General features: G+C 36.8%; 1 protein-coding gene across 1 annotated transcript in view; it reads right to left on the reverse strand.

The window, feature by feature from the left end:
- Positions 1-27,653, reverse strand: part of DNAJC3 (DnaJ heat shock protein family (Hsp40) member C3) — an 88,975-nt gene that overhangs the window by 7,697 nt on the left and 53,625 nt on the right. Inside the window, exons 6-9 of the mRNA XM_076009334.1 lie at positions 27,398-27,579; positions 26,653-26,772; positions 22,741-22,846; positions 22,537-22,657 (exon numbers count right to left, since the gene is read on the reverse strand). Coding sequence (XP_075865449.1) covers positions 22,537-22,657; positions 22,741-22,846; positions 26,653-26,772; positions 27,398-27,579 — 529 coding nt within the window. The remainder of the gene's footprint in view (positions 1-22,536; positions 22,658-22,740; positions 22,847-26,652; positions 26,773-27,397; positions 27,580-27,653) is intronic.

Genomic DNA, 27,653 nt, shown 5'->3' on the forward strand with positions numbered 1-27,653 from the left:
GACTGTCCAAAGCATATGGTTTATGCTAAACATCTTTCCTTATGGAAGTCTGGAATTTGGTATGGGCTAGGCAGAAGGTACCTAGTGATTAGTTCCCAGTAAAAACTCTGGATGCTGCATCTCTAACAAGTTCCCTGGTAAACAACATTTCACATGTCTTGTAGAATTTCTCATTGCTTAAAAAGTTAAGCTTGTCCTGGGTGACATCACAGGGAAAGAGGACTCTTGGAATCCTTGGCCTGTTTTCCTCAAGATTCACCCCCTTGCACCTGTTCCCTGTGCTAACTTTGCTTTGTATTCTTCCTCTGGAATAAATCTTAGCTCTGGATACAACTATACACTGAGTCCTGTGTGTCTTCTTACTGAATCACAAAATCTGGGGGTGACTGAGAAGCCCATACACAGATTTTTCTCAATGTTCTCCCTAGATAGGCAACCCAAATAGTAGATTGTTGGATTCAAATTCTAGTTTTTATGAAAATGCATGTCACTGTAAAAAGACAGCGGTCTGGATAACATGCTTAAACATTCATCTTAGCAACAGCTAAGGAAGGAAGGAGTGTAAAAAGGCATTAGAGGAAGACTAACAAATTTAGTTAGCCTGCATTACACAGAAAAATGAACCAATTCTACTTTTGGCCCATATGGCAGGGGTAGTCTAATTCCTGTCTCAATGCATTAATATTAAATATTAATATAAAACATTAAATATTACTTTGACCCTAATCCATAGAGACATCATAAAATACTTTTCAATTTAGTACACAAATAAAACCATCATAAGTAGTAGGGAGGTTTAACTTTACAATTAACACAACACTTATGTCATAGCCTAGAGTAAGGAACTATGCCTTGAAGGAATACAAGGGGAGACTATTTCAATATACACAATTTTGCACAAACTCTACATTAAAAACATGTTTTCATTCTTAAATGTATCTCCCCAAAGCACTCTTTTATATTTTTATTAAAATTTAAGGTAGACGTATTTTTCCCAATGTAAGACAAAAATGTGAAATTATATGTTGTTTTCTGTCTTCACATGATTGCAGGTAACTGACTGGAAACAAATATGGATGATGTAAGACTTCTCATGGAAATAAACTAGACAGATCATCTTTAATTATATTTTCTCAGACTCCACACTCTAAGGGAGAATCTTAAAAAAACAAATGACACCCAATTGTGTTTATCCCATCACCATAACTGAACAGCTGTGAAAAGCAGAATAAACCAGAAATATTACAGCCCTGGACAAAGTTCATATTATATATTAGCTAATTCATTTTCTAACCTCTGAATCTAAAATATCTATCCCCAAATTATTTTCCTTCCATATCCCCCTCACATTCTTAAGAAGCAATGGGAACAACCAGCTAGAGATAGCAAATAGTAAAGACAGAAGTTTGCCCACCCTCTTTCCAACAGAAATGATAAAAATAAAAAATAATATAACCATGGCAGCACTGAAACAGCACACCAGAAATTTAGATAAATTTCTGGAAAAGAGTAAGGAAGTGGATCCTCTTAACAATAAATAGGCTGGGCGTGGTGGCTCACGCCCTGTAATCCTAGCACTCTGGGAGGCCGAGGTGGACGGATTGCTAGAGGTCAGGAGTTTGAAACCAGCCTAAGCGAGACCCTGTCTCTACTAAAAATAGAAAGAAATTAATTGACCAACTAAAAATATATATATACACAAAATATTAGCTGGGCATGGTAGCGCATGTCTGTAGTCCTAGCTACTCGGGAGGCTGAGGCAGCAGGACTGCTTGAGCCCAGGAGATTGAGGTTGCTGTGAGCTAGGCTGATGCCATGGCACTCACTCTAGCCTGGGCAACAAAGTGAGACTCTGTCTCAAAAATAAAAAATAAACAAAAAACAATAAATAAACCTAAGCAAAGAGAACCATGATGTGTACACACACTGAAAGAGGCCCTGGCAGATCCAGAAGCCATTCTTTTTGGCCAAGAACCCTCAGTTGGGCAAGGAATAGCTATCAGACAATCACCAGGACAGCCTGTGAGGTGACAGAGAGATGGCTGGGGGGTTCTAGCCCTTGTGTATCAGGGAGCTAGCTTGCCATTAACTCCAACCAGGGCCAAGAACCAGGGTCTAGACAGTGAAAGGTGTGCCTGGGGAGGGGCCCTGCCATGGCTGCTGGGACCAGGAAGAGGTGGAGCAGAGCCCAAGGTGGAGCGGACCTCTCAGACAGACCTGGAACCAAAAAGGAAAAAGTGGTCCCACGGAGAAGTTCAGTATACCAAAGGACTCTAAAAGTGTTACTCCTCTTGGCAGCTGGACAAGTGGCCTAGGGGGCATCTTCCTGTGAACAGGTCCTACCCACTTAAAGCCCACCCTGAGCTACCCAACACAGAGAAGCACCTGAAAGACAGAAATGCACAGACAGCTGCAAGTGACTCTCCTCCTTTCACCCCACCAATCCATTAGCAAGTCCTAAGGCAGCTTCCCTTCAAAATATAGCCACATTCTCACAGTTACCAGTGTGATGCAGGCCACCATTAACACAGCGAAATCACAACAGCACCCTCTTAACATATGTTCCTGGCTCCCCCCTATTCTCCTGAAGGTCTATTCCATATGGACCTTAGAGATCCTTTTAAAGAGTCCAATATATCAGACAACAGACCTCCAATAGAAATGTGCTCAATGGAACACTGACATTCTCCTCCTGGATATCATACAAAAGAAACATGGCAAACAGGCAGGGGGAAGCCTACAAACTCCATTTTTAGCAAAACGATAATAAAGAAACTACAAAAGGCTCCTAAAAGCTGCTAATATCAGCATGGATCCAAGATGAGAGGGGAACAGAAGGCCCAGTGGTAAAAGATCACAGACAATGCCAACAAAATACACTTCCTATGAGTATGGGCTCACCCCAAAGTGACAACCTGTATCCTTTGCATAGTACAAGGATAAGGAGCAGACATGGTAGAGGTAAAGCACAGGCCTCACTGGGATGGGAAAGGAAGAGGACACCGTGAGACAAGAATGGCTGAGCAGCCCCAGGCAGCAGGTCCCAGAGAAGAGCAGCAACTATATGCGCCCTGAAGGTGAGGTCTCACTCTGAAGTGCAAAAGATACATGCCTTTGGTGCAGTTAAGCAGGTGGCAGAGGGGCGAGCAGGGTTGGCAGCAGATGATCTGGCCACGGTTGGGTTCAGAGAAGCAGAAGGGTGGGGCTACACGGGAAAGCCATCTTAGCAGGAAGCAGAACGTGTATGGAAATAGTGAAGCAAAGAATATCGTCACACAGAAACCTGTCCTGGCCCCAGCACCCCCTCACACACACACACACACACTCACTCTCTCTCTCTCTCTCTCTCTCACACACACACACACACACACACACACACACACACACACACACACACGAAGGAATGTCCCCACAAATAACTAAGGCAGAGTGATCCAATTATTCAAAAACAGCATCAGTTAAAAGATATTTATTTCTAAATTACATCAGGAAAAGAACACAAAAACTTACTTCAGAAAACAGCCCAAACTTACATCAGAAAAACAACAGCCAAAGAATTCATGAAAATTCTGGGATAATCGCAAAGCAGAATCAGAACTCAGGAAAGAGATCATGAGACAAGGGAGAGATAAAAATGTGAGCAGTAAGAACTCAAGAAAAAAAAGAACAAATCAAAACTATCATAGATGCAGAGGTGAAATGAGAAGGCACACAAGAAAGATGAAATGGAAAAAAATTAAGGACCTAACAAAATGAAATGGAAATAGTTCAAAAGGACTATAGAAAACATTACAGCTAAAGGTGACAGGCAAAGGAAATATAATCCATGTATAACTTTTATGCATAAAACCAAACCAATAGAAGAGAACGAAACAGATTAAATGTAAGAAAACATTCCTGAAGTGAAAGATGAATCTACAGACTGAAAAGGCACAGCAGGTGCCAGGACAGACTGGCTGAGGATGGTCAACACTAAGACGCATCCCAGCATCATTACCAGACTTGAAGATAGAGGCTCTTTGGGTGGCCAGGCCAAAAATAACCTGGCACCAGATTTTTCACAGCAAAAGTCAGTCCCAGAAGAGAATGGAGCAATAACTAAAAGGTATATAGAAAGATGTGAGCAAAGAGCTTTACTATCCAGCCAATCCATCCTGCAAGTATAAAAGGTAAACTGTTTTGAACATAGAAGAAATCAGGGAAAATTCTCCCAGGACCTCCTTGAGGAAAAGGAACTACTATAGGTTGAACTCACCTAGAGATGGCTAGAGAAACCACGGCCAAGGAGGGCCAGTACACACTGACTCTATTTCATCTAGAGCCAGGACTGACACAAAGCAGGAATTACAGTGACAGAGCAGAATGTGTGTCCTGACAGTGCAGAAGGGATACAGCTAACAAAACATGGGAGAAGAAAGGGGAAAGAATGAGAGGGTAAGTTCATTCATTCATTCCCACCTACTGCAGCTGAAGCACTCAGAAAACATCAGCCACTATTAAAGTTGAGTAATATTACAAAGGCAAATCCTAAACAGAACTTCCTTAACAAATTTAAGGAAAAGGAGGAAGCACACGAAATTGTTCCTCATGCCAAGAAACCAATGAATGTTGCCAAAGAAAGAATGCTAAGTTAATAAAACTATAAAAATAATCCCGTACAAAAATGCAAACCTTCCTAAATATTGGGATAATACACAAAATACTACAGGCCAAATAGCAAAAAGATCAGCAAAATAGAATGACAGAGTATAGACCAAACATCTGTCATATCAATAAATGTAAATGTGTTTAACTCACCTATTTAAAAGAATTTCATATTGGATCACAAAATAAAACCAAACTCTGTGAAAGAGACACACCTGGAACAAAATGATTCAAAAAAGCTGAAAATAAAACTATGGTCAAAGTTTTACCAGGCAAATGCAAATAACATTTAGTTTATAATCTTAATAGCAGATAAATTAGAATTTAAGTCAAAAACAAACAGCAAAAAAGGGGGACTTTACGTGAAAGAGTACAAATTACATTGAAGACATATAATGAAAATGTGTATCAAAACAGCAACATTTATAAAGGACAAATTATAAAAGATACTAGGAGAGACTTACACACATTGGTGGAGAAGAGAATTCTGCCTCTCTGTTCATACTAGAGCAAGTGGACCCCCAAAAAAGGAAGACCAAATCTAAGACAGAGCTGACTGACAGGCCAAACTCTATCCCAGAAACAAGACTCGCTCACTTTTCAAGTCCCTAGGGAAGACTTATGGAGTTGGCCACATTAGGTCAAAAAAACAGAACTAGTAAAACCAACATTCTCTGATAACAAAGACACTAGAAATCAATAATAAATCAGAAAATAAAAGGACCTTCTACCTAGAAGTTTTAAAACTCTCCAGCAACTCTTAAGACGAAGGAGAAATATAAAAATTGCAAAATCTCTAGAAAATAAAAACGATGAAAACACTGCCTTTCAGAAGTAATAGGAAACAGCTCCACCAAAGCTGAGAGAACAATACAGGGCCTCAGTGGTTCAATAAACTAAGGGGGGAAAATGAATTAATCATATGATTCCAAATTAGAAAGGTGAACCAAAACAAATTGATGGAGCAGGAAAAGAACAGAACTAAGCCACAAAGCTGTTTTCTTGGCCAAAAAATAAATAAAAATAAAAAACACCTCTACCCTAAGCAAGAAAAAGGAGCTCAAATACACAAAATGAAAAATAAAAGGGACCCATGAATAGAGACATTAAAATGAGATACTTTGCTAAATTCTTTATAAATAAATTTGAAAATTCAAGAGAACCTGAGCCCAACAGAAACAGGAAATCTAAACAGAAAATTTTCACAGCGAAAACTGTCAAAAAGCCACCTCCCAATAAGGCAGCAGGCTTTCCATAGATATTCTTCTAAACTTTTAAATAGCAGGTGATTCCAATGCTCTTTTAAGTGTCTCCAAAACACTGAAAATGGAAAACATCTAAATAATTACACTGATTTCTTACCCTAATTCAGTTTGCTATACATAAAAGTCTAGGTTAAAAATCATTTTTCCTTAGAATTTTTGAGAAGTTCCAATAGTCCCTTTTGGAATCAGTGGTATTCACACCACTTTTTGAGGATGTACTTTCAGCGAAATAAAAAAAGGAATCCAAGAAAGATGAAGATATTAACTTTCTAAAAAAGAAGACAGAACTACTCCAAAAGGCAGTGAAAGGACTCCTAGAACAAAGGTGTGCAACAGGCCTAGGCTGAGGCCATAGCTACAAAGCTGAGGAATATCTTCATAAAGAGAATGGATTTCATTTATACTAGCTGTATCATTAAAAATCTCAGATTTCTGGCAAAGAGGAAAAGTAGCTTGAGGTGAAGGACAGCTTACCAAAAAAGTCCTGCTATAAATGAAAAGCATATTAAAAATGTGGCCATCTGTGGAGGGGGGAGGAGGGGATGGGTACAAACCTACCTAACACAGTAGTCCCCAACCCTTTTGACACCAGGGACTGCTTTCATGGAGGGGTGGGGGGGTACTAGGCAGAGCTCAGGCAGTGATGTGAGCTATTGGGGAGCAGCTGTAAATACAGATGAAGCTTTGCTGGCTCACCTAGCCAGAGCTCTGTGGCCCAGTCCCTAATAGGCTAAGGACTGGTACTGGTCCAAAGACCAGGGACTGAAGACCATAGACCTAATGGATTCAATGAACACTATCTGGGTGATGGGCACACTTATAATCCTGACTCAAACATCACAAAAGCAATCCATGTAACCAAAAACATGTGTACCCTTGTAATATTTTTATTTATTTATTTTTTTATTTCGGCATATTGTGGGGGTACAAATATTAAGGTTAAATATATGTTTAAATTAAAAAAATAAAAATTTAAATTTTTTAAAAATGTGGCCATCTGGGAATAAGTAATTCCATATGTCTGATACCTTGACTAGTTGGTGACATGACTGTGTCTCCCTTAAGGATTCAAACACATGACTTGATCCTGTAGCTATATATTCATACAGTATTAGTCTACTAAATGGCTTTCATTTCGTAACTATCTACAATCATACTTAGAGAACATAATCTAAGTACTACAAATATTTATGTATAACATATTAAAGCTATAAATATAACCAAAATATCAAAGAATACTATACCCTAGCAAGAATGAAGGTGAGAAAGAACAAAAGAAACTAGTGAAGTCTACTCAATTTTTCCTTTTCTACAGCAGGCAGACCAGGGACACTGCCTAGACTCGATAAATCAAGACCTAGAGGAAGAAATATTTTAATTTGAATTATGATGGTAACCACCAGAACTAACATCAGAAATTATTAAAAGTGGTTAAAGCCAGGCACGATGGCACATGGCACTAGTCCCAGATACTTCTTGGGACATGAAGGCAGGAGGATCGCTTGGGCTCAGAGGTTCAAGGCTGTGCTATGATCGCGCCCATGAATAGCACTGCACTCCAGCCTGGGCAACATAGTGAGACCTTGTCTCTAAAAAAAACAAAACAAAAAAAGTAGTTAACAGTGGGGAATAAGATGTTGTGGGGTGGCAGATACTGCTGCTATTTATTTTATTCTGTCCTAAAACTCTGAAATTTTACCATGTATTGCTTCTATAACTAAAATTAAATTATTCTTTTTTTTGTAGAGATGGAATCTCACTTTTGCTCAGGCTGGTCTTGAACTCCTGACCTCAAATAATCCTCCTGCCTCAGCCACCCAAAGTACTAGGATTACAGGCATGAGCCACCATCCCTGGCCCTAAATGACTCTTACAGAGAAAAAACAAGACAATTAGAAAAGTAATAATGAACACAAGCATACTGGAATACTATACAGGTATTAAACTGACAGATGCTGATCCTATTCACAAATGATCATCTTCAACATTTTGGTCCTTCTAGACTTCCTAGGAACATGTGTAGATGTGAAATGGCATCATGATATAATAATCTTTTCTCTAAGTAATAAGATTATCTTTTTATATTAACATATTTAGATCTGCATACTCACACATGGGCCTTGGGCTACTTGCTTCATCTACATAAGCCTAAGTTTCCTTATTTGCAAAATGGTAGCATCATAACATGAGCGTCTGTTTGGGGTGATGGAGTTCTCAAAGTAGCTAGTGGTAATGGTCACATGACACTCTGAATGCACCTAATGCCACTTAATTGTACAGTTAAAAATGATTAGTATAAGGCCGGGCGCGGTGGCTCACGCCTGTAATCCTAGCTCTCTGGGAGGCCGAGGTGGGCGTATTGCCTGAGGTCAGGAGTTCGAAACCAGCCTGAGCAAGAGTGAGGCCCTGTCTCTACTATAAATAGAAAGAAATTAATTAGCCAACTAATATATATACAAAAAATTAGCCGGGCATGGTGGCGAATGCCTGTAGTCCCAGCTACTTGGGAGGCTGAGGCAGGAGGATTGCTTGAGCCAGGAGTTTGAGGTTGCTGTGAGCTAGGCTGACGCCACAGCACTCACTCTAGCCTGGGCAACAAAGCGAGACTCTGTCTCAAAAAAAAAAAAAAAAAAAATGATTAGTATAAAATTTGTGTTTTATAAAAATGAGGGAAAAAGAATTAAAGGAGTGAATGTACAGAAAACCTGTTTTATAAATGAACAACTATAATAACAAACATTAGTTATTGCATTTAAAGGGGTTTTTTCTCCTTATAAGTAATCAACAAACTTATAAGTCACAAGTGCTTAGTCATGACTGTTACAGGAAACAGAGCTCTTTCTGTAATACTTTTGTAAAGGAAAGTTTCTGTTTGGAGGTGCATTGTCCAAAAGAAAGGAGAGAGAGGCAAGCATATTTGAACAAACTTATTCCCAACACACTGAACACACAGAGATAGCAGGAGATAATGTGGAAGGAAGCCTTCTGGCCCACAAAGCCCGACTGATTTGGTCCAAGATTAGAAAAAGTTCCCAAAAGTATCCAAGTAAGCGAGTGTACATAACTTCCTTACAAACAATACTTGGTGTTGACCTATTATCAGAAGAAAGCCTAGAGACAAAAAGAGGACAAGGTGAACCTACTAGAAGTGATACACTGATAATTTTAAGCTGAACTAAAAGGAGAAACTATGTTTCTCTCTAATGAGAGGAAAATTCAGCTGAAACTGAGGAAAAGAGAAGATGCCTCAGGATGCCCTCTAAGAAAGCCATAAACAGATGGAGCCGAAAAGAGACCTGTAACCAGGGAGGCCAGGCTGCCATCACGGGCGCCCTGAAAGATGCTGTTGGCAGCATAAGGAAAACAGGCCTGGAGGCTACACTAAGGCCGTCCCTGAAGCCTTCCTCAGGAGAAAGAGGCATTCTTCCTGCAGCACTGATGTTAGAATTAACTCTGAATAAGGTTTGGAGAACATCCACACTGATAGGTCTTCTCCAGATTAACTGTTCAAAAGCTAAATGAACTTCACTGGCTGATTCTGACTCTTTGGAAGACCTATCAAGTCATACCTTGAAGAGGCTAAGACTGATACGGTATGTCCCTTTCTAGCTCAGAATGGCCATGATTCATTCTATCAACCCGGTGATCAAAACAGTCAACTTTTCAGAAAAAAGGTATTTTTGACATCTAGTGACCACAGTGAGTAAATGTTCTTAGCCTGGAGAAAGATACTAAACACAGCAATACTCAAAGTGAATAACTGCTATGTTGAATTAAGAATTAAGCATATATGATGAGCAAAATTGTAGCATATTAGCACAGAAATTGATTGTAATCCCTAACATTTTTAGTATTTACATATTAAATAAATCACCTTAATTACCATTCACCACAGAAAAATCTGATAATATAGATAAAAGTTACTCTCAACTGATCCAGAAATCATATTTTAAATGTTAATTTATAAATAAGCCTGCCATGCATGGATTAACACATGTCTGAGCCAGCCATCTCATTGACAAAACGCTATTTTACAAACACTGTCACTTAACAGATCTAGATGACACACCAAAAGAGCAAATATCTGGAGTTTGAACACTTGCAAAATAATATGCTCTGCATATCCTTATATTCAAGGACAGTTAGAATACTTAAATTTGTACAGAACTTATCTAGAAAGCTCAAAGCTTCCAAATTCTTAATAATCCTCATGACATCTTAGCAATATATGAGCAGTCAGCCTGAGCCTGAGGATAACACAACATAAACACGTGCAACAGGCGTCAGGTGCTGGGACCTGGGAGAGGAAGGGCTGTCCGGATCCTGTTCCCAGAGCCTCAGGAGCTCTCCCTTAGCAAGCACCAACCTCTCTCCCTCCCCACCCAGCTGCAGCCCCAACCCAAATCAGTGTTTCATGATCTTAAGAAAAGAAATCCAATCATTTTATTTTAGGCTTATGGTCTCATTAGATGTAAGTTTCTTGCATTTAACTAAGTATATCAGAGTACTAATGTGAGATCATTTTCAAGCAGATATTATTTCTCAGCAGTTCTCACTGGATCTTTTTGGCTATCTGTGTCAAGGTACTGGGAGGTGCTAGCCAAATTGTATTACTTGGATATTTGACAAAATAGTACAGTTCTATTTTAAAATAGGTCTTTTAAAATGAATGTAAAAAGTATTTCTAATATCACCGGGACACGAAAGCCTCAACTAAAGGCTGCATTTCTACTCTGGGTCTAACACCACTTAAAATTTGTACAACTGGGCCCAGCGCAGTGGCTCATACCTATAATGCTAGTACTCTCAGAGGCCAACACAGGAGAATAGCTTGGGGTCAGGAGTTCAAGACCAGCCTAAGCAAGAGTGAGACCCTGTCTCTATTTAAAAAAAATAAAAAAAAAATAAAAAAAAAAAAGTTGGCCAGGAGTGGTGGCACGTGCCTGTAGTCCCAGCTACTAGGTAGGCTGAGGCAGGAGGATCACTTGAGCCCAAGAGACTGAGGTTTCAGTGAGCTATGATCATGCCACTGCACTCTAGTCAGGGTGACAAAATGAGACTCTATCTCAAAAATAAACAACAAAACAAAACAGTATATCTGAGGGATAAGAGATTTCCATATGTGGCATGACCAAGTAATAGGATGTAAAATTCTTAACATTTAAAAAAAAACCTGGAGTCTTGGTGTGGTGGCTCATGCCTGTAATCCTCACACTCTGGGAGGCCCAGGCAGGAGAATTGCTTGAGCTCACGAGTTAGAGACCAGTCTGAGCAAGAGTGAGATCCTGTCTCTATTAAAAATAGAAAAGGTTAGCCGGGCGTGGTGGTATACACCTGTAGTCCCAGCTACTGGGGAGGCTGAGGCAGGAGGATTGCTTAAGCCCAGGAGTTTGAGCTTGCTATGAGCTAGGCTGACGTCATAGCACTCACTCTAGCCTGCGTGACAAAGCAAAAAAATAAAAATAAAAAAATATATATGTATACCATGGAGTTTTAATCATCCACAAAAAACAATGGTGAACTAGCACTGTTTGTATTATCCTGGATACTGCTGGAGCCCATTCTACTATCCCAAGAATGGAAAGACAAGCACCATATGTATAGCTCACCATCAAACTGGTACTAACTGATCAACACTTAAGTGCATATATAGTAGTCAGGCAGATGGGAGGGGGCAGGGGGAGATGGGTATATACACACCTAATGGGTATGATGCACACCATCTAGAGGAGGGACACGCTTGAAGCTCTGACTGAAGTAGAGCAAAGGCAATATATGTAACCTAAACATTTGTACCCCCATAATATGCTGAAATTAAAAAAAAGAAAATTAAAAAAAAGAAAAAATAGTAAAAATAGACTTGAATGCAAGTAGTTACAAAATAAATAAATAAAATAAAATAAATATTAAAAAACTGGAAAATGAGATCCATTAAGAGAAAAGATAATTAACAAATAATAACCCTGAGATCACCAAGATGTTGGAATTAGCAGACATGAATTTTTGTTTTTATTGGTACTCACTGGTTATAACATAGATGTGAATTTTAAAGCAGCTATAACTATGTTCAATGACATAAAGGGATATATGCTTACAATGAATAAAAATATAGTCACTCTCAAGTAGAAAATGAGAAACCATTAAAAGAAAAAAATACGGAATTTCTAAAGCTGAAAATTTCCATGTCATAAATAAAACATTTACAGATGGACTTAACAGCAGAATAGATAGGACAGATGAAAGAGTCAGTGAATTTACAGACAGATCAGTAGAAATTATCAATCTGAAGAAAAGTTAAAAGATATTTTAAAAATTAACACAGCCCCAAAAATATGTGAGATAATATGAATGTCTAATATTTTAAGTCACAGAAGAGAAAAATAATGAAGCAGAAAAAAATATATTAAGAAAGAATGGCCAAAATTTCCCTGAATTAAAGTTTTTAATAGTTCAGTGGACATCAAGCAGAATTAATGCAAAGAAAGTCACACCACAGTGGAATGTTACTTTCCATTTCCAGTTATTTGAGAAAGAGAAAATAATGAAAACCACCCCCTCAAAAATGTTTATAATGACACATTATATAAGGTGAGACTGAAACCGTCATACTTTATTGGTAGGAGTGTAAAATGTAAATTACTTCAGAAAGGGTCTAGCAGTTTCTTTTAAAAGTAAGCAAACATCTTATCCTATTACTCAACAATTCTGCTCCTAGATATTTATATAATGTGTCATTATAAACAGGGGAAGGAAAATTTGAATGATTCCTTGGCTCCACATCAGAAACAATGGACATCAAAAAAGGAACATCATTTGAATGCTGAAACAAAAACACTGTTGAACCAAAATTCTATATCCAGCAAAAATGCCATTTAAGACATTTCAGATAAAAGAAAAAACTAAGAGACTTTGTCAATAGCAAGCCTATACTGAATTCTAAAGAAGTTCCTCAGGCTGAACGGAAAGAAAACCTAATGACTCCTCAGATCTTCAGGAAGGAATGAAGAGCATCAGGAATGACAAATGATTAAATAAATAGAAGTCTTCTCCTTGTTAATTTTTTAAAAACACATTATGAATGCTTATAGTGAAAAGTGTAACATATCAGGTGTTTGTAGCATGTGTAGATATATATGACAATTATATAGAAAGGAATATATAGAACTATATAGTTGCAGGGTTTCTACATCTTACATGAAGTGGTACAGTATTAATTCCAACTAGATGGGGAAAGTACAGGATGTATATTGTAACTTCTAGAACAACCACTAAACCATTAATGCAAAAAGATAAAGCAGAAAGCAAACAGAGAAATTCAGATAGGATACTAGAAATATTCAGATAATCAAATAATGACAAGAAGGGAAGGTCAAAGAATCAAAAACAAAAGACAAAAAGAAAACAATAGTAAAATGATAGACCTAAATATAACCCTATCAATAATTACATTAATACTGATGAACTAAACACTCCAAACAAAAGAGAGATAATTATCAAAATTAATTTAAAGCAAAAAAGTTCCAACTATATGATGTCTACAAGAGACACACGTTACACATAAAGACACAAAGACATTGAAAGTAAATGGATGAAAAAGATACACCATGCAAGCAATAAGATCAAGGCAGAGGCTTTATTAATATCAAATAAACAAAACTTCAAGAGTATTGCCAGTGATAAATAGGAACACTGCATAACGATAAAAGTGCAGACTCATTAGGAGAACTTAACAGTTATAAACATGTAGGCTGCTAATAGCATGGCTTCAAAATGCACAAAGGAAATATTGACAATATTAGAGAGGAAAATTCACAATCTCCACAACAAGTAATCAAAGACCTTAACAACTCTCCCCTCAGTAACTTAATGGAAAAACTAACAGACTATTACAACCAACAACTGCAGAATACATCTTATTTTCAAGTATTCATAGAATATTCATCAAAACAGATATCATGCTGGACCACAAAACAAGTCTAAATAAATTTAAAAAGAAGGAAATCACATATAATATGTTTTTCTTATCACAATAGAATTAAATTAGAAATCAGTAATAAGATACCTGGAAACCACCAAAAATTTGAAAATTAAAACACATCTAAATAACCCATGCATCACAGAAGAAGTCAAAAGGGAAATTAGAATATACTTCAAATTATAATGAAAGTAAGCCAAAACTTTCTGAAAAGGGTAGCTTTATATGCTTATATTTGAAAAAGGAAAAAAGGCCTTAAATCAGTAATAGTTCAACCCTAAGAAACTAGCAAAGCACAAAACAAACCCAAAGTAAGTCTAACGAAGGAAATAAAGAGCAGCAATCAATGAAATAATAAAGAAAAAACATACAAACCATTAAGGAATCCATAAGTTGGTTCCATAAAAAGACCCACAAAATTGACCAAACTCTAATGATCAAAAGGGAAAAAAAGAAAACACATATTATCAATATTAGAAAGGAAAAAGGAATCATAAAATATTCCTTTTACAGATCTTACAAACATTAAAGGAATAATAAAATATTATGAACTTCATGCCAACAAATTCAGCATTGAAGAAGAAATGGACAAATTCCTTAAAAGACATAATTTACAAAAACTAACACAGATGAAACAAAAGCTATTAATAGCCTAATAGTGATCAAAGAAACTGAATTTGTCATCAAAAACCACCCTACTAAAAAAAAAACTTCAGGACCAAGATGGTTTCACTGGTGAATTCTCTCAAACTTTAAAGAAGAAATAATACCAATCTTTAAAAAAATAGAAGAGGAGAGAATAATTTCTAATTCATTGTTTGAATCCAGTATACTCTTAACACTAAAATATGACAAAGACATTACAAAAAAGAAGTTATAGAGCAATATCCCTTATTAACAGAACTACACACTTCTTAAAATATTGGCAAATCAAATCCAGTAATATCTAAACCCCAGTCCAAAGATTTATCCCAATAATTCAAGATTGATTTAACTTTAGAAATGTTAGTGTAATTTACCACATTATCAGAATAAAGGAGAAAAAATATAAATACATAAATAACTTCAACTCAATCACAAAAAACAACAAATTAAGTGGGTAAGGATTTGAAGAACACAAAGTTAAGATATTTGAACATAGAAACAACACATGAAAAAGTATTCAACAAGATTAGTCATCGAGGAAACATATATTAAAGCCACAGGCAGATACTAACACACAGCAAAATGTATAAAATTAAAAAGCCTGGCCAGGCGCGGTGGCTCACGCCTGTAATCCTAGCACTCTGGGAGGCCGAAGTGGGCAGACTGCTCCAGGTCAGGAGTTCGAAACCAGCCTGAGCAAGAGCGAGACCCCATCTCTACTATAAAAAGAAAGAAATTAATTGGCCAACTAATATATAGAGAAAAAATTAGCCAGGCATGGTGGCGCATGCCTGTACTCCCAGCTACTCGGGAGGCTGAGGCAGCAGGATTGTTTGAGCCCAGGAGTTTGAGGTTGCTATGAGCTAGGCTGATGCCACGGCACTCATTCTAGCCTGGGCAACAAAGCGAGACTCAAAGAAAAAAAAAAAAAAAAAGACTGACAACACCAAATGTTTTTAAGGATGTGGAGCGACTGAAACTGTCATACTTTATTGATAGGAGGGTAAAATGCAAATTACTTCAGAAAGGGTCTAGCAGTTTCTTTTAAAAGTAAGCAAACACCTTATCCTATTACTCAACAATTCTGTTCCTAGATATTTACACAAGATAAATGAAAACGTGTCTAAAAAAAGCCTGACAGAATAATGTTCATTGCAGCTTTTGTGATGACTAAAAAATCAGCTGAAGTGTCCAATTATATGAGAATGGGTAAACAAAGTGTGACATATTCATAAAATGGAATATTCTTCAACAGGGATAGAACTAATGGTGAAACACTGAATGCTTTCCTCCTCTTTTATAGTAGAAAAGAGATAATAGTGCTGCCAGCCCACCATCTGTTCTTGAAAATACAATTTTATTGGAACACAGCCATGCCTATTTGTTTGCATACTGTCTGGCGGCATACTGCATATGAGGTGAGTAGTTATTACCACGGAGACCACATGGTGTACATAGCCCTTATTTACCGTTTGCCTCTTTACAGAAAACGCTTACCAACTTCTGCTCTTTGGCAATAAAAAGGAATAAACTACCAAAGCATGTAACAATATGAATAAATCTCAAAAACAAGCTGAATGAAAAGAAGCCTTACACAAAAGAGTACACACTATATGGTTCTATTTATATTAAGATCTAGAATTGGCAAAACTAATCTATGAGAAAATCAGAACAATGGTTGCCTGTGGAGGGTGGGATGGGAACTGATTGGTAAGGTACAAGAGGGTAATGTAACATTCTGTATCTTGATAGGGTTTGGATTTGACAAAAAGATTCACCCCTTTAGCCGGGCGCGGTGGCTCACGCCTGTAATCCTAGCTCTCTGGGAGGCTGAGGCGGGCGGATTGCTCGAGGTCAGGAGTTCAAAACCAGCCTGAGCAAGAGCGAGACCCCGTCTCTACTATAAATAGAAAGAAATTAATTGGCCAACTAATATATATAGAAAATTAGCCGGGCATGGTGGCGCATGCCTGTAGTCCCAGCTACTCGGGAGGCTGAGGCAGCAGGATTGCTTGAGCCCAGGAGTTTGAGATTGCTGTGAGCTAGGCTGACGCCACGGCACTCACTCTAGCCTGGGCAACAAAGCGAGACTCTGTCTCAAAAAAAAAAAAAGATTCACCCCTTTGACCAAACCTTCAGTCAGGCTCCAAGTCCTCCTTCCAACTAGATCCCGACTTTAGGCTTCCCTTTCTGTCTTTGTAGAATCCAGTTTGAGCAAGAATCCTAAGTCAGTTTAAGAATCCTGCTGAGTCAATTTAGAAACCCTCCTCTGACCCCCAATAACTAAGCACATTCCCTCATCCCCCACACTCCTTATCTTAGCACCTTGGTCTGCCTTCAGCAAGAAGTCTGTTCAGTTGGTCTAGCAAGAATTCCCTTTCCCTCTGATGTTTCCTCCTAGTAATTTCCCATCCACTGACCCCCTGCCCTGCTCCTTGGCTGTAAATCCCCACTTGTCCTTGCTGGAGTTGGAGTCAAGCCCAATCTCTCCTCCACTGTAAGACCCCATTGCAGTGGCCCCGCTACCTACTGCCATGGGCCTCCGTGAATAAAGTCTGCCATACTGTCTTTAACAAGTATCCTGAATAATTTTTTTTCTTCAGCAGGTTGCTGAAGAAACTCAGGAATGGTATCCCTAAGATTTTGCACATTTCACTGTATCTAAAATTATCCACCAAAGGCCAGGCTCAGTGGCTCACGCCTGTAATCCTAGCACTCTGGGAGGCCAAGGTGGGTGGATTGCTCGAGGTCAGGAGTTCAAAACCAGCCTGAGCAAGAGCGAGACCTCATCTCTACTATAAATAGAAAGAAATTAATTGGCCAACTAACATATATATAGAAAAAATTAGCCAGGCATGGTGGCACATGCCTGTAGTCCCAGCTACTTGGGAGGCTGAGGCAGTAGGATTGCTTGAGTCCAGGAGTTTGAGGTTGCTGTGAGCTAGGCTGACGCCATGGCACTCACTCTAGCCTGGGCAACAAAGCGAGACTCTGTCCCCAAAAATAAAAAAATAAAATTATCCCCCCAAAAAGAGAGAAAGAACAATAAACAAATTCCAATTATGTGCAACATTTGGAGGATGGTCACACTTGAAGCTCTGACTGGAAGGGGGAGGGAGGCATGGGCAATATACGTAACCTTAACATTTGTACCCCCATAATATGCTGAAATAAAAATTTTTTTTTTAAATTTCAATCAATGATATGCAAGTTGAAGTATTTGGAGAAAAGTGAATCAAACATTTTTTTGAAATACATTAAAAAAGATTAACTGATGGATAAATGGAGGGATAGAGGGACAGATAAATGTGATAAGGCATAGTAAAATGTTAACTTTAGTATCTATAAGTGAGGACATGGGTGTTCACTATAAAATTCTTTCAACTTTTCTCTAAATTTGAAATTTCTCATAATAAATTGTTGTGGGAAATGTTTACGTGCTGTGAGACCATCATAATATAGACAATGACTTCCTTGTAACCATGCACTTTTCAAAAGAAATGAGAAGTCTACAGCTGTGGCTAAGAGGCCTGTGTGTGAATAACAGTTGCAGACATGATTTTATAGTTCATGAGCTATACAGCCAAAGGACTTCATCAACTCACACGCCACAGCCCACTAATTGTCTTTGCAAAGGACTAGCCATTTTTCTATTCTAACCACCTGCTTCCAACTCATTAGCTGAAACTAAGGTAGACACACATATTTGAAGATTCGTAAGTTTCAGAAATATCCACTTTATAGATTCTGACTGCATGTGTTCATGGTTATTATGATTGGTATATAAAACTATCAATATATAAGCAGCCTTCAATGATTAAGCCAATTTCGATATGATCCTAAATATAAACAACAACAAAAAACCAATCTCTTCCTCTTCTCCTACCCATAAATAGAAGCCAGGGACTCCTGGGCCAACAACCTTGAAAAAAAAATCAACAGTCATGAGAAATCTGATCCGCTCAGAGGGAACTGTCTTCTTCAAGCCTGAGGAGGAGCCCTGTAGCCCCAGAACCTTCCCACAGGCTGCCCGACACATGTGGTGGCACAAGCACTTGCCTGCAATTCAACTACTCAGACTCCTTTGGGTTAAACATGTTTTTATCTCATAAGAAATAGAAACCTATCAAAGTTATATACAAACATCTTAAATTTGACCATTCTTAGTAAAACACAGCTATGTTGGAGGCATATGATTGACAATGCAAGGAGGTGGTGTGAATTTTGAACACAGAATATTTTTGTTGGACAAGACAGGCCTAGGTAGCATCACTAGGTAGAGTCCTAAGATAAGCAAGAGGGCAAAGAATCTGCAAACAGAACACCACCATAGGATGTCAAAGATAAACTTTACCTCTTTCACAATTTTACCCAGCCCTTCATCCAGAAAAAGTACTCAGCTTGGCTCTTGTTCTCACAATTCTGGATATTACTAGTAATACTAAAATAACAGCTGTGTCAAAGTGAGTGCACACAGTAGTCACGGGTTAGACAAGGAAGCTAGCTATCCCATATATGTTGTTTGTACAGAAAAGTCAATCCAAGTTCCAAACAACTATCCTGAAAATGAGTACAGTAGAAATCATTTATTTAGAAGTTTCCTAGGAGCACTGTGCTGAACATGTTCTGAACATCATCTTATTTAATAGTCACAACAATTCTATGAGATTTGTACTATTCTTACTCCTACTTGACAGATAAAGTAAAATATAATAGGGTTAAGTGACTTGATTCAAACCATATAGCAAAAATAAATGGCCCACTCCAAAGAAGATATGCAAATGGCTCTAAATCACTAATCATTATGGAAATACAAATAAAAACCAAAATGAGATTTTGCTTCATGGCTATTAAAATGGCTACTATTAAAAAATTAATAAATAAAAAGTACTGACAGGGAGGTAGAGGAACTGGAACCCTTGTGCACTATTGGTAGAATTATAAAATGGTATAAAAAATACTATGGAGATTTCTCAAAAAAGTAAAAATAGAACTACCATAAGATTCTGCAATTCCACTCCTAGGTATATATCCAAAAGAATGGAAAGCTGAGTCTTCAAGATATATATATATATATATATATATATATATATATATATATATGCACACCCATGTCTACAGCAACACCATTCACAATAGCCAAGAGGTAGAAACAATACAAATGTCCATCAATAGATGAATGAATAAACAAAAGTGGTATGTACATACAATGAAATATTACTCAGCCTTAAAAGGAAATTCTGACACATGCTACAACATGGATGAACCCTGAGGACATTATGCTAAATGAAATAAGCCAGTCACAAAAAGACAAATACTGTATGATTCCCATTATATGGAATCTAGAGTAGTCAAATTCACAGAGACAGAAAGAAGAATGGTGGTTACCAAGTGCTAGGGGGAAGGGAAGAGGAAGCTGTTATTTAATAGGTATAAAGATCAGATATGCAAGATGAAAAGGTTTTGAAGATCTTTCTCACAGCAATGTGAATATATTTAACTCTAGTGAACTGTGCACTTGAAAATTGTTAAGATGGTAAGTTTTATGTTATGTGTGTTTTACCACAATTAAAAAATAACTGCATAAGCCAGACTCAAAAAGCCAGGACTAACTCTAAATTTCATGCTTCACTATGACTTTCTGTAAATAAATACAACCATTCATTCAGCAAACATACAAGTGCCTGCTATGCACCAAGCACAAGTACCAGGAATGTATCAATTAATAAAATAGATCCCTACCCACACATAGCTTAAATTCTGGCAAATATAACTGCTTATCTAATAAGGGCACCTGAGTCCTCCCTATATTCAAAGGAACTTTGCCAAAATTTTACATTCCTCAGTGTCAGTTGGTTCCTCTCAAAAGCTATGAAAACGAAGACATGAAAATGAGTTTCACTTCATTTTTTATGATCTCATAGGCATCCTCAAATAACAGTCTTACTTTACTTACTTTCTAATGAGTATGTTTTCTAATGAGCAGAATTCTGATGTTTCCTAATAATTCTATAAGCCCCAAATAATAAATCTCCATGTTCGATTATTCACTAAGTTTGACCTATTGATTCTTTATTCGTTATATACCAGCATTTTAAATTGATTTAAAAAAGGTAAAACCAGTAAACAAAAGAATATGGAAAGCCTTCACATTTTATTTCCGTATTTCAACTAAAGACATACTATTATTTAGCTTAGTAAGATTATTACTCAGTTACATAATTTACTAACCTTTTGATTTGAATTCAAACAAGTCAGGTAATACCTGTCAGTTTCAGCTATATAGGCTTTTCTTCTTTCTTTGGCATATTTAGAGACCTGGTACCCTGTTTTTTCTTTCTCTCTCTTTCTCTCTCTCTCTCTCTCTCTCTCCCCCCTCCTTCCTTTGAGTAGGATTACTTAATTTCTATACTTGTTACTCAACCACTTTACTCTTTTAAAACCATAATTCAGAAAGATTCCCCCCACGTATAATCAAACCCTGCTCCTGAAAAGACAAAGAATAAACTCTTATTTTGAGAAAATTTTTTAAGCAAAAAACATACTCAAAGACAAATCAATTATATTAAATTAGCATTAGCACCTTTTTCTTCAAGAATTAAGTCATCAAGTTTCCCTAAAAATCAAGTCAGTTTAATATTCAAGTTACAAAAGTATCTTTCAAATTATATTTAGCAGCCTATAAGAGTTAACCATTTTTTTTAATAGCTAAGCTTTTTATATTCTTCCACAGCTTCTCTAACTTCACAGTTGGAGCTGAGGGTTTACATATAGATGACAAAAGTACCTTTGATGAAGAATTCCAAAAACTAACTGGAATGCAAAATCCTAGAGTAAAGCCATCTCATGGAGTGAACATAGTAGTTCAAAAAGTGAAGAGAACAAGTATGCTGAAAAGGCATCTTCTATGTGGACTACATGCCTTATTGAAGCATTCTTATAAATATTAAAACTTATCATTTTGAGTGCATATATTTCAAGCTTCATTCAGACCTCAAGGTCTGAATGCTCCACAAAATATCCCACAAATAGTAGTAACCAGAGTTGTCATCACTCCCTGGAAAATGCTTAGAAGCAAGATTCTTTTCAAATTGGGGAAAGCAGGAAAAAGATACTTGACCAGTCTCTGCCTTTAAAAAGAGTACCACAAACCAAGTTTCACCATTCAAACCATTTAACTGTAACTGAAAAATCACTTTTTATTGCTTTTTATTTAAAATGTTCTACTTAATTTGGAACAAAAACTTTGCAATAAGGGTTTGTTTATTTATTTCATTTAAAAAAAAATCTCATTTAAATGTTCATAATATAGTGGCACATGAAAAAAGCTACAAAACAGTATATATAAAGGGATTCTATTTTTCAAAAACATGTATATTACTATATATGCCTTAGTTATCTTCCAGAAACAGGGCACTGCCTTTATTCAAGGTCCTTACATCTAGCAGGAATCTCTCTTGCTACTTCGACTTGAACACAGCAGGATAGCAACTATCCTAATGTTACCACACAGCCTGGGGACTACAGAGAATCATTTTATATTAGGCATATATGACATATATGTATGCTTTATATATATATATGTGTGTGTATGTATGTATATAGATATATGTATGTATTATATATACCATGTCTATGCACAAAATATGTGTATATACATAAAATATATAGTAATATATATATACATAGACAAAAATCTGGAAGGATATAAATCTGAAATGAATAGTGACTACCTCTGGATGATATGAGGTTTATAATTTAAATTTTCCATTCTGCTGTCTTTCCTAACTCATCTACAATAAAAGCTAAAATTTTTATTTTTACATTTCACTGAACTTGTTTCAATAGCAGAACTCTTTCCTCACACAGTATACTTTCCAAGTTCCACAAAGGAAAAATAATTTGCAAGTTCTCTGCCATTTTCCTAAAATTGTCAAGGAAGCTTAATGTGATAATTTCATATAATCAACTTTTAGAAACTGCAAATCAAATTCCTTAAAGATTTACCTTCATCATACATTTCTTCTATTAAATAGGCCTCTGCTCGATCTTTCAGAGCATTCACATTGTCAGGTTCCATCTGTAAAACTTCAGAACATATTCTAATAGCTTCAACAGGCTTTTCGTCCTAAAATGAAATGTGAGAAAATAATTTATGGTTGTTATTCCACATGTTAAATTTTTACATTTCTAGGAACAAGTCAACCGTACCTTAGAAAAGCAATGGCAAATCCTTTCTTTTGAACGAACTGTATACTCAGCAATGTTTGGCTCTGTTTTCATTACAGATTCATATTTGCTGGTCGCATCTATGTATCTATTAAATGAGGAAATCATGATAAGCAACAATGAAATTCTATTCCCAGAGCTGTAGGAAGGTCAGTCTTCTCTTTACTCTATGTGGCTTAACCAATTCAACTTGATGAGCACATGCCTTCAAACACTGCTTCTGCCTCATTAATATAGAGTGCACAGAAGGTATGCTCTATAATTAAGAATTAGGAGATAAAACACACGACCACAGGAGATGTATACAGACAAATCAAAGCATACCCATAACAATCAAAGCAAATAATGCATTTCTTTACAGAAAAAAGCTCATGATTTTAAAATTGAGTAAAACACTTTGTTAAAGTATGACTTACCCTGAGCACTATCACTAATACAAATTTAGTTACTACACACTTTCATGAAAATAAGACTCCATTACATGCCATCTTATATAATAAAGTTAACATATTCATAACTAAGTACCATGCAGTTCATACAGAAGGAACCTACTTAAATTCTCCACTTTATAAACTTTCTAAGAACAATAAAATCTATTTTAGCATTTTCTTTAAACTCGTGAAAAGTGCTAGCATGTTATATACTAAGTTACTTTCCTCAGTAATGGCAAACTAAAAGATGTATTTTATATGCTATTGTGGCACATTCTTCCTAAAGTGCTGCAATCTGCAAATGTAAATGCTCATGGATTAAATGTTTAAGTTGAACATTTCGAACAAAAGCTAGCTTCTGGGAAAGTGAAGATGTACTTTTCCCAATTCTTCTAGCTAAGTACAACTAAAAACCCTAGACATATTTTATATTATTATGTGTGTGTGTATAGATATACATATATATATTTATTTGTCTGTTTGTTTGTTTGTTTAATAGAAGACTTTAAAAGGAGAAGAGAAGAAGGCAGACCTCAGGACCTGAGGAACAGAATGTTGGTAAGTTCCTGGCTTTTTTTTGTTTGTTTCATATATCCCGGACTTAGAGCTGAAGATTTCAGTAACACAGAAATGCCAACAGGTACAGAACAACAATAACAAAAAACAGCAGAAGTCTGTTCTCCCTAGCCAACGGACGTGGAAAGGGTAGCCTAACAAGGCAAAAAACTTTTTGACAATAACAGCTCTACTCCAGCCAAACACTACAGAGAAAAATTATGGCCCCATCCCCACCAGTGCCAGCAAAGAACTGGCCAAGAGAAGAACCTAGACTTCCTCCCTAGTGAGGTGGTGACAAGGTTCCCATATACCCCTACCAAGGTAGTGTCAGAGAAGGCCAAGTTGGGAGCTGGAGTTTCATCCATGGTAGTTAATGAGTCCCCACCCCATTCCTCCAGTGGTGCCTGTGGAGACTGTGTGAGGCACCAAAACTCTCAAATGTACCAAAGTGGTCGCAAGAGTTCCGTGCCCCTGGAGTAGCAACAAAGGCAAAGTAGGAAAACTTCCACTACCATCTACAGTAACAAGATGGTCCCTCCTCCCCACTTTATTAGAACAATGTCAGGAAAAGCCAGCCAAAACAAAAGGTTTAAATAAAAACTAGTCTTACAAAATGATTCCAGGTTTCAATTAAAAACCACTTATCAATTAGAGGTACTCCAGAGGCTAAGATGGGAGGATGCCTTGAGCCCAGGAGTTCAAGGACAGCTTGGGCAACATAGTGAGACCCTATCTCTAAAAAAAATTATTATTGCTTTATTTTTTATTTTTTTGACACATGGTCTTGCTCTGTTGTCCCAGATGGAGCGCACTGCAGTCTCAACCTTCTCGACTCAAGTGATGCTCTCACCTCAGCCTCCAGAGTAGCTGGGAGTATAGGCACCCACCACTATGCCTGGCTAAATTTGTTCTTGTTTGTTGAGATAGGGATCTCGCTGTATTGCCCAGGTTGGTCTCAAACTCCTGGCATCAAGTGATCCTCCCACCCCAGCCTCCCAAAGTGCTGGGATTACAGGCATGAACCAACACACTCAGATAAAATTTTTTAATAAAAAATAAATAATAATTTAAAAACATCACCACTTACCATACCAAGAACCAGAAGAAAGATCTCTAACAGAATGAGCAAATAATCAACAAATGCCAAAAACAAGACAACGGAGATCTTAGAATTATCTGACAAAGATTTTAAAGCAACCATTTAAAAAAGTAGCAATTATAAACATGCTTTAAACAAATGAAAAAAATAGAATGCCTCAGCAAAGAAAGTCTCACCAAAGAAATAAAAGATATAAAGAATCAAATGGAATTTTTAGAACCAAAAAGCACAAAAATGGAAAAAGTTAGCCAGGCATGGTGGCACATGCCTGTAGTCCGAGCTACTTGGGAGGCTGAGGCAGTAGGATTGCTTGAGCCCAGGAGTTTGAGGTTGCTGTGACCTAGGCTGATGCCATGAGACTTACTCTAGCCTGGACAACAAAGCAAGACTCTGTCTCAAAAAAAAAAAAAAACTACAATGAGATACCATAATACATTTATCACAACGGCTAAAATTAAAAAAATGTAACAATACCAAATGCTGTCAAGGATATGCAAAAACTGGATCACTCATACATTACTGGTGGGACTGTAAAATGGTGCAGCCACTCTGCAAATCATTTTGGCAATTTCTTATAAACTAAACCTTGCAACTACCATTACAGCCCAGCAACTGCATTCCTGGCATTTATCCCAGAGAAATGAAGACTTATTTTCACACAAGGAACTGTACATGAAAGCAGCATTATTCATAATAACCAAAAACTGGAAATAGCCCAGATGTCCTTAAATGAATGAATGGTTAAACAAACTACGGTACAGTCATACTATGGAAACTACTCTGTGGTAAACAGGAAGTAAATATTGATACACACAACAATCTGGATGAATCTCCAGAGAATTATGCTGAGAGGGAAAAAAGCCAATCCCAAAAGTTTACATATTATATGATTTCATTTATATAACATTTTTGCAATGACAAAATTATCGAAATGGAATAGATTAGTGGTTGCCAGAAACTAAGAAAGGGGTAGGGACAAGAGGGAAGTAGGTGTGGCTATAAAAGGTTAACATGAGAGGTCCTTGTTGTAGTGGAATTATTCTGTATCTTGACTATACTAATGTCGGTATTCTGATTGAGATACTGTACCATAGTTTTGCAACATGTTGGGAGGAAATTGGATAAAGCATTCTCATGATGGCAACTTACTAAGGTTATCAGGAGGGGACTCAGAGCCTACCTCCTATTAGGCAATATTGTATGCAATCCCCTCTACTCCAGCCTACAAAGCTCCTAAAAACATCACTCACACAGACACAACCTCTTACTTCTGCCAATTCCTACTTATTCTTTAAAATCAGGATTTAAGGATCTATCACATTCTCCAAAAAGCTACTCATTTTTTACTCTCAGCCTTCACCATCCTGGCTTGGATTACATATCCCTCTTTGGAATTCTATTATACTCTGTACATCCTATCACTTTGGTATCACATTATCTTTTAATATTAGTTTATATATGTCTGTCTCCCACACTAAGCTATAAACTTCTTAAAACAAAAACTATAGTCAAATTCATTTCTGTGCCCTCTGTACATAGCTTAGTACCTCATACAAGAGATATTAAATAAATTTTTGGTGTAACATAAATAAATCGTCTGTTAAGGATACTATGAAGTTACAAACATCTAAACACTTCCTTAATCCAAAAATATATAATTCTGGAGTTTTGCTAAGGCCCAGGACTACCTAAATACCCTACCCTCCGTGGCTAAGGAGTAAAGGAGCAAGAAGTTCAGTTGTTCATTTGTGCCCACAACCAGACATATAAGGAAAGGAGGGATGGTCAGGACAAGCATATTCTTACCTGCCATCTCTGATGAGCTCTTCAGCTGACTCAATCAGCTTATTAAGCTTCTTTACTTGTTTATAGTGTGCAAAACACCTTTTATGATCCTGGTCAAGTTTAAGACACTCACGAACTTCACTGTTCATGTATTTAAAAAAGGAAAATACCCCAAGTCAAAATAATCAATGAGTAGTTTTCCATATTAAATACAGAAATCACAATAAAACTATTTTTCATTTGTAACAATTAAACAAAACATACTAGGACTTAATAATTTACTATGTACACTTTTATGTATGACACTGTACCCTGCACACATTTATTAATTCAAATTAAAATGAGGAATTAAAACTTTAAACTTTATATTTTTAATATATTTAATTAAAAATTAAAACTTTATATTTCCTTAATAAAGCATTAACAAAATAATTTAGTAAAACATGAATTCCACTGGACTATATCACAATATCCTCTGTAAAATTAAAACTTATGTAGAGTTATATATTAAACACTCCATTTTGTTTCTGCAAATATAACAGCTATCCTTGTTTATTTTCATAAGCAGCTTCATGAAAATAAACTATGTGGAATTAGAATAACCTAGGGATAAGGGAGATAGCACAAAATCTATAAATATAGAATATAAAAACAACCCCAACCACAATAATTTTGTTAATTTAATGTTAAAATTTTAAAAGATGGGGTTATTATCTTACTGCCAACAATAAAACAAAGATCAGATGTGTATGTCACTAGAACTGACCTGAGGGACAGTTCATGGTCTCCTAGTTGGTAGTACAGTGTGCTGATTTTATAAAATGCCTCAGTATTATCATTCTTCAACTTAGATGCAGCTTTTAAGTCACTTATAGCTTTTCTAGGTTCCCCTTCTTTTACAAAACATTCAGCCCGAAGTTCTCGTAGTTCTGCATCCCAAACACAAACCTTGAGAAACAAAAGAACTAGACTTTAAGAAACAAATAATAAATAATGCACATTCATTGTTGTATCCCACATTT

The sequence above is a fragment of the Microcebus murinus genome, chromosome 13, assembly GCF_040939455.1.
Source record: "Microcebus murinus isolate Inina chromosome 13, M.murinus_Inina_mat1.0, whole genome shotgun sequence".
In the NCBI taxonomy this organism is placed as follows: domain Eukaryota; kingdom Metazoa; phylum Chordata; class Mammalia; order Primates; family Cheirogaleidae; genus Microcebus; species Microcebus murinus.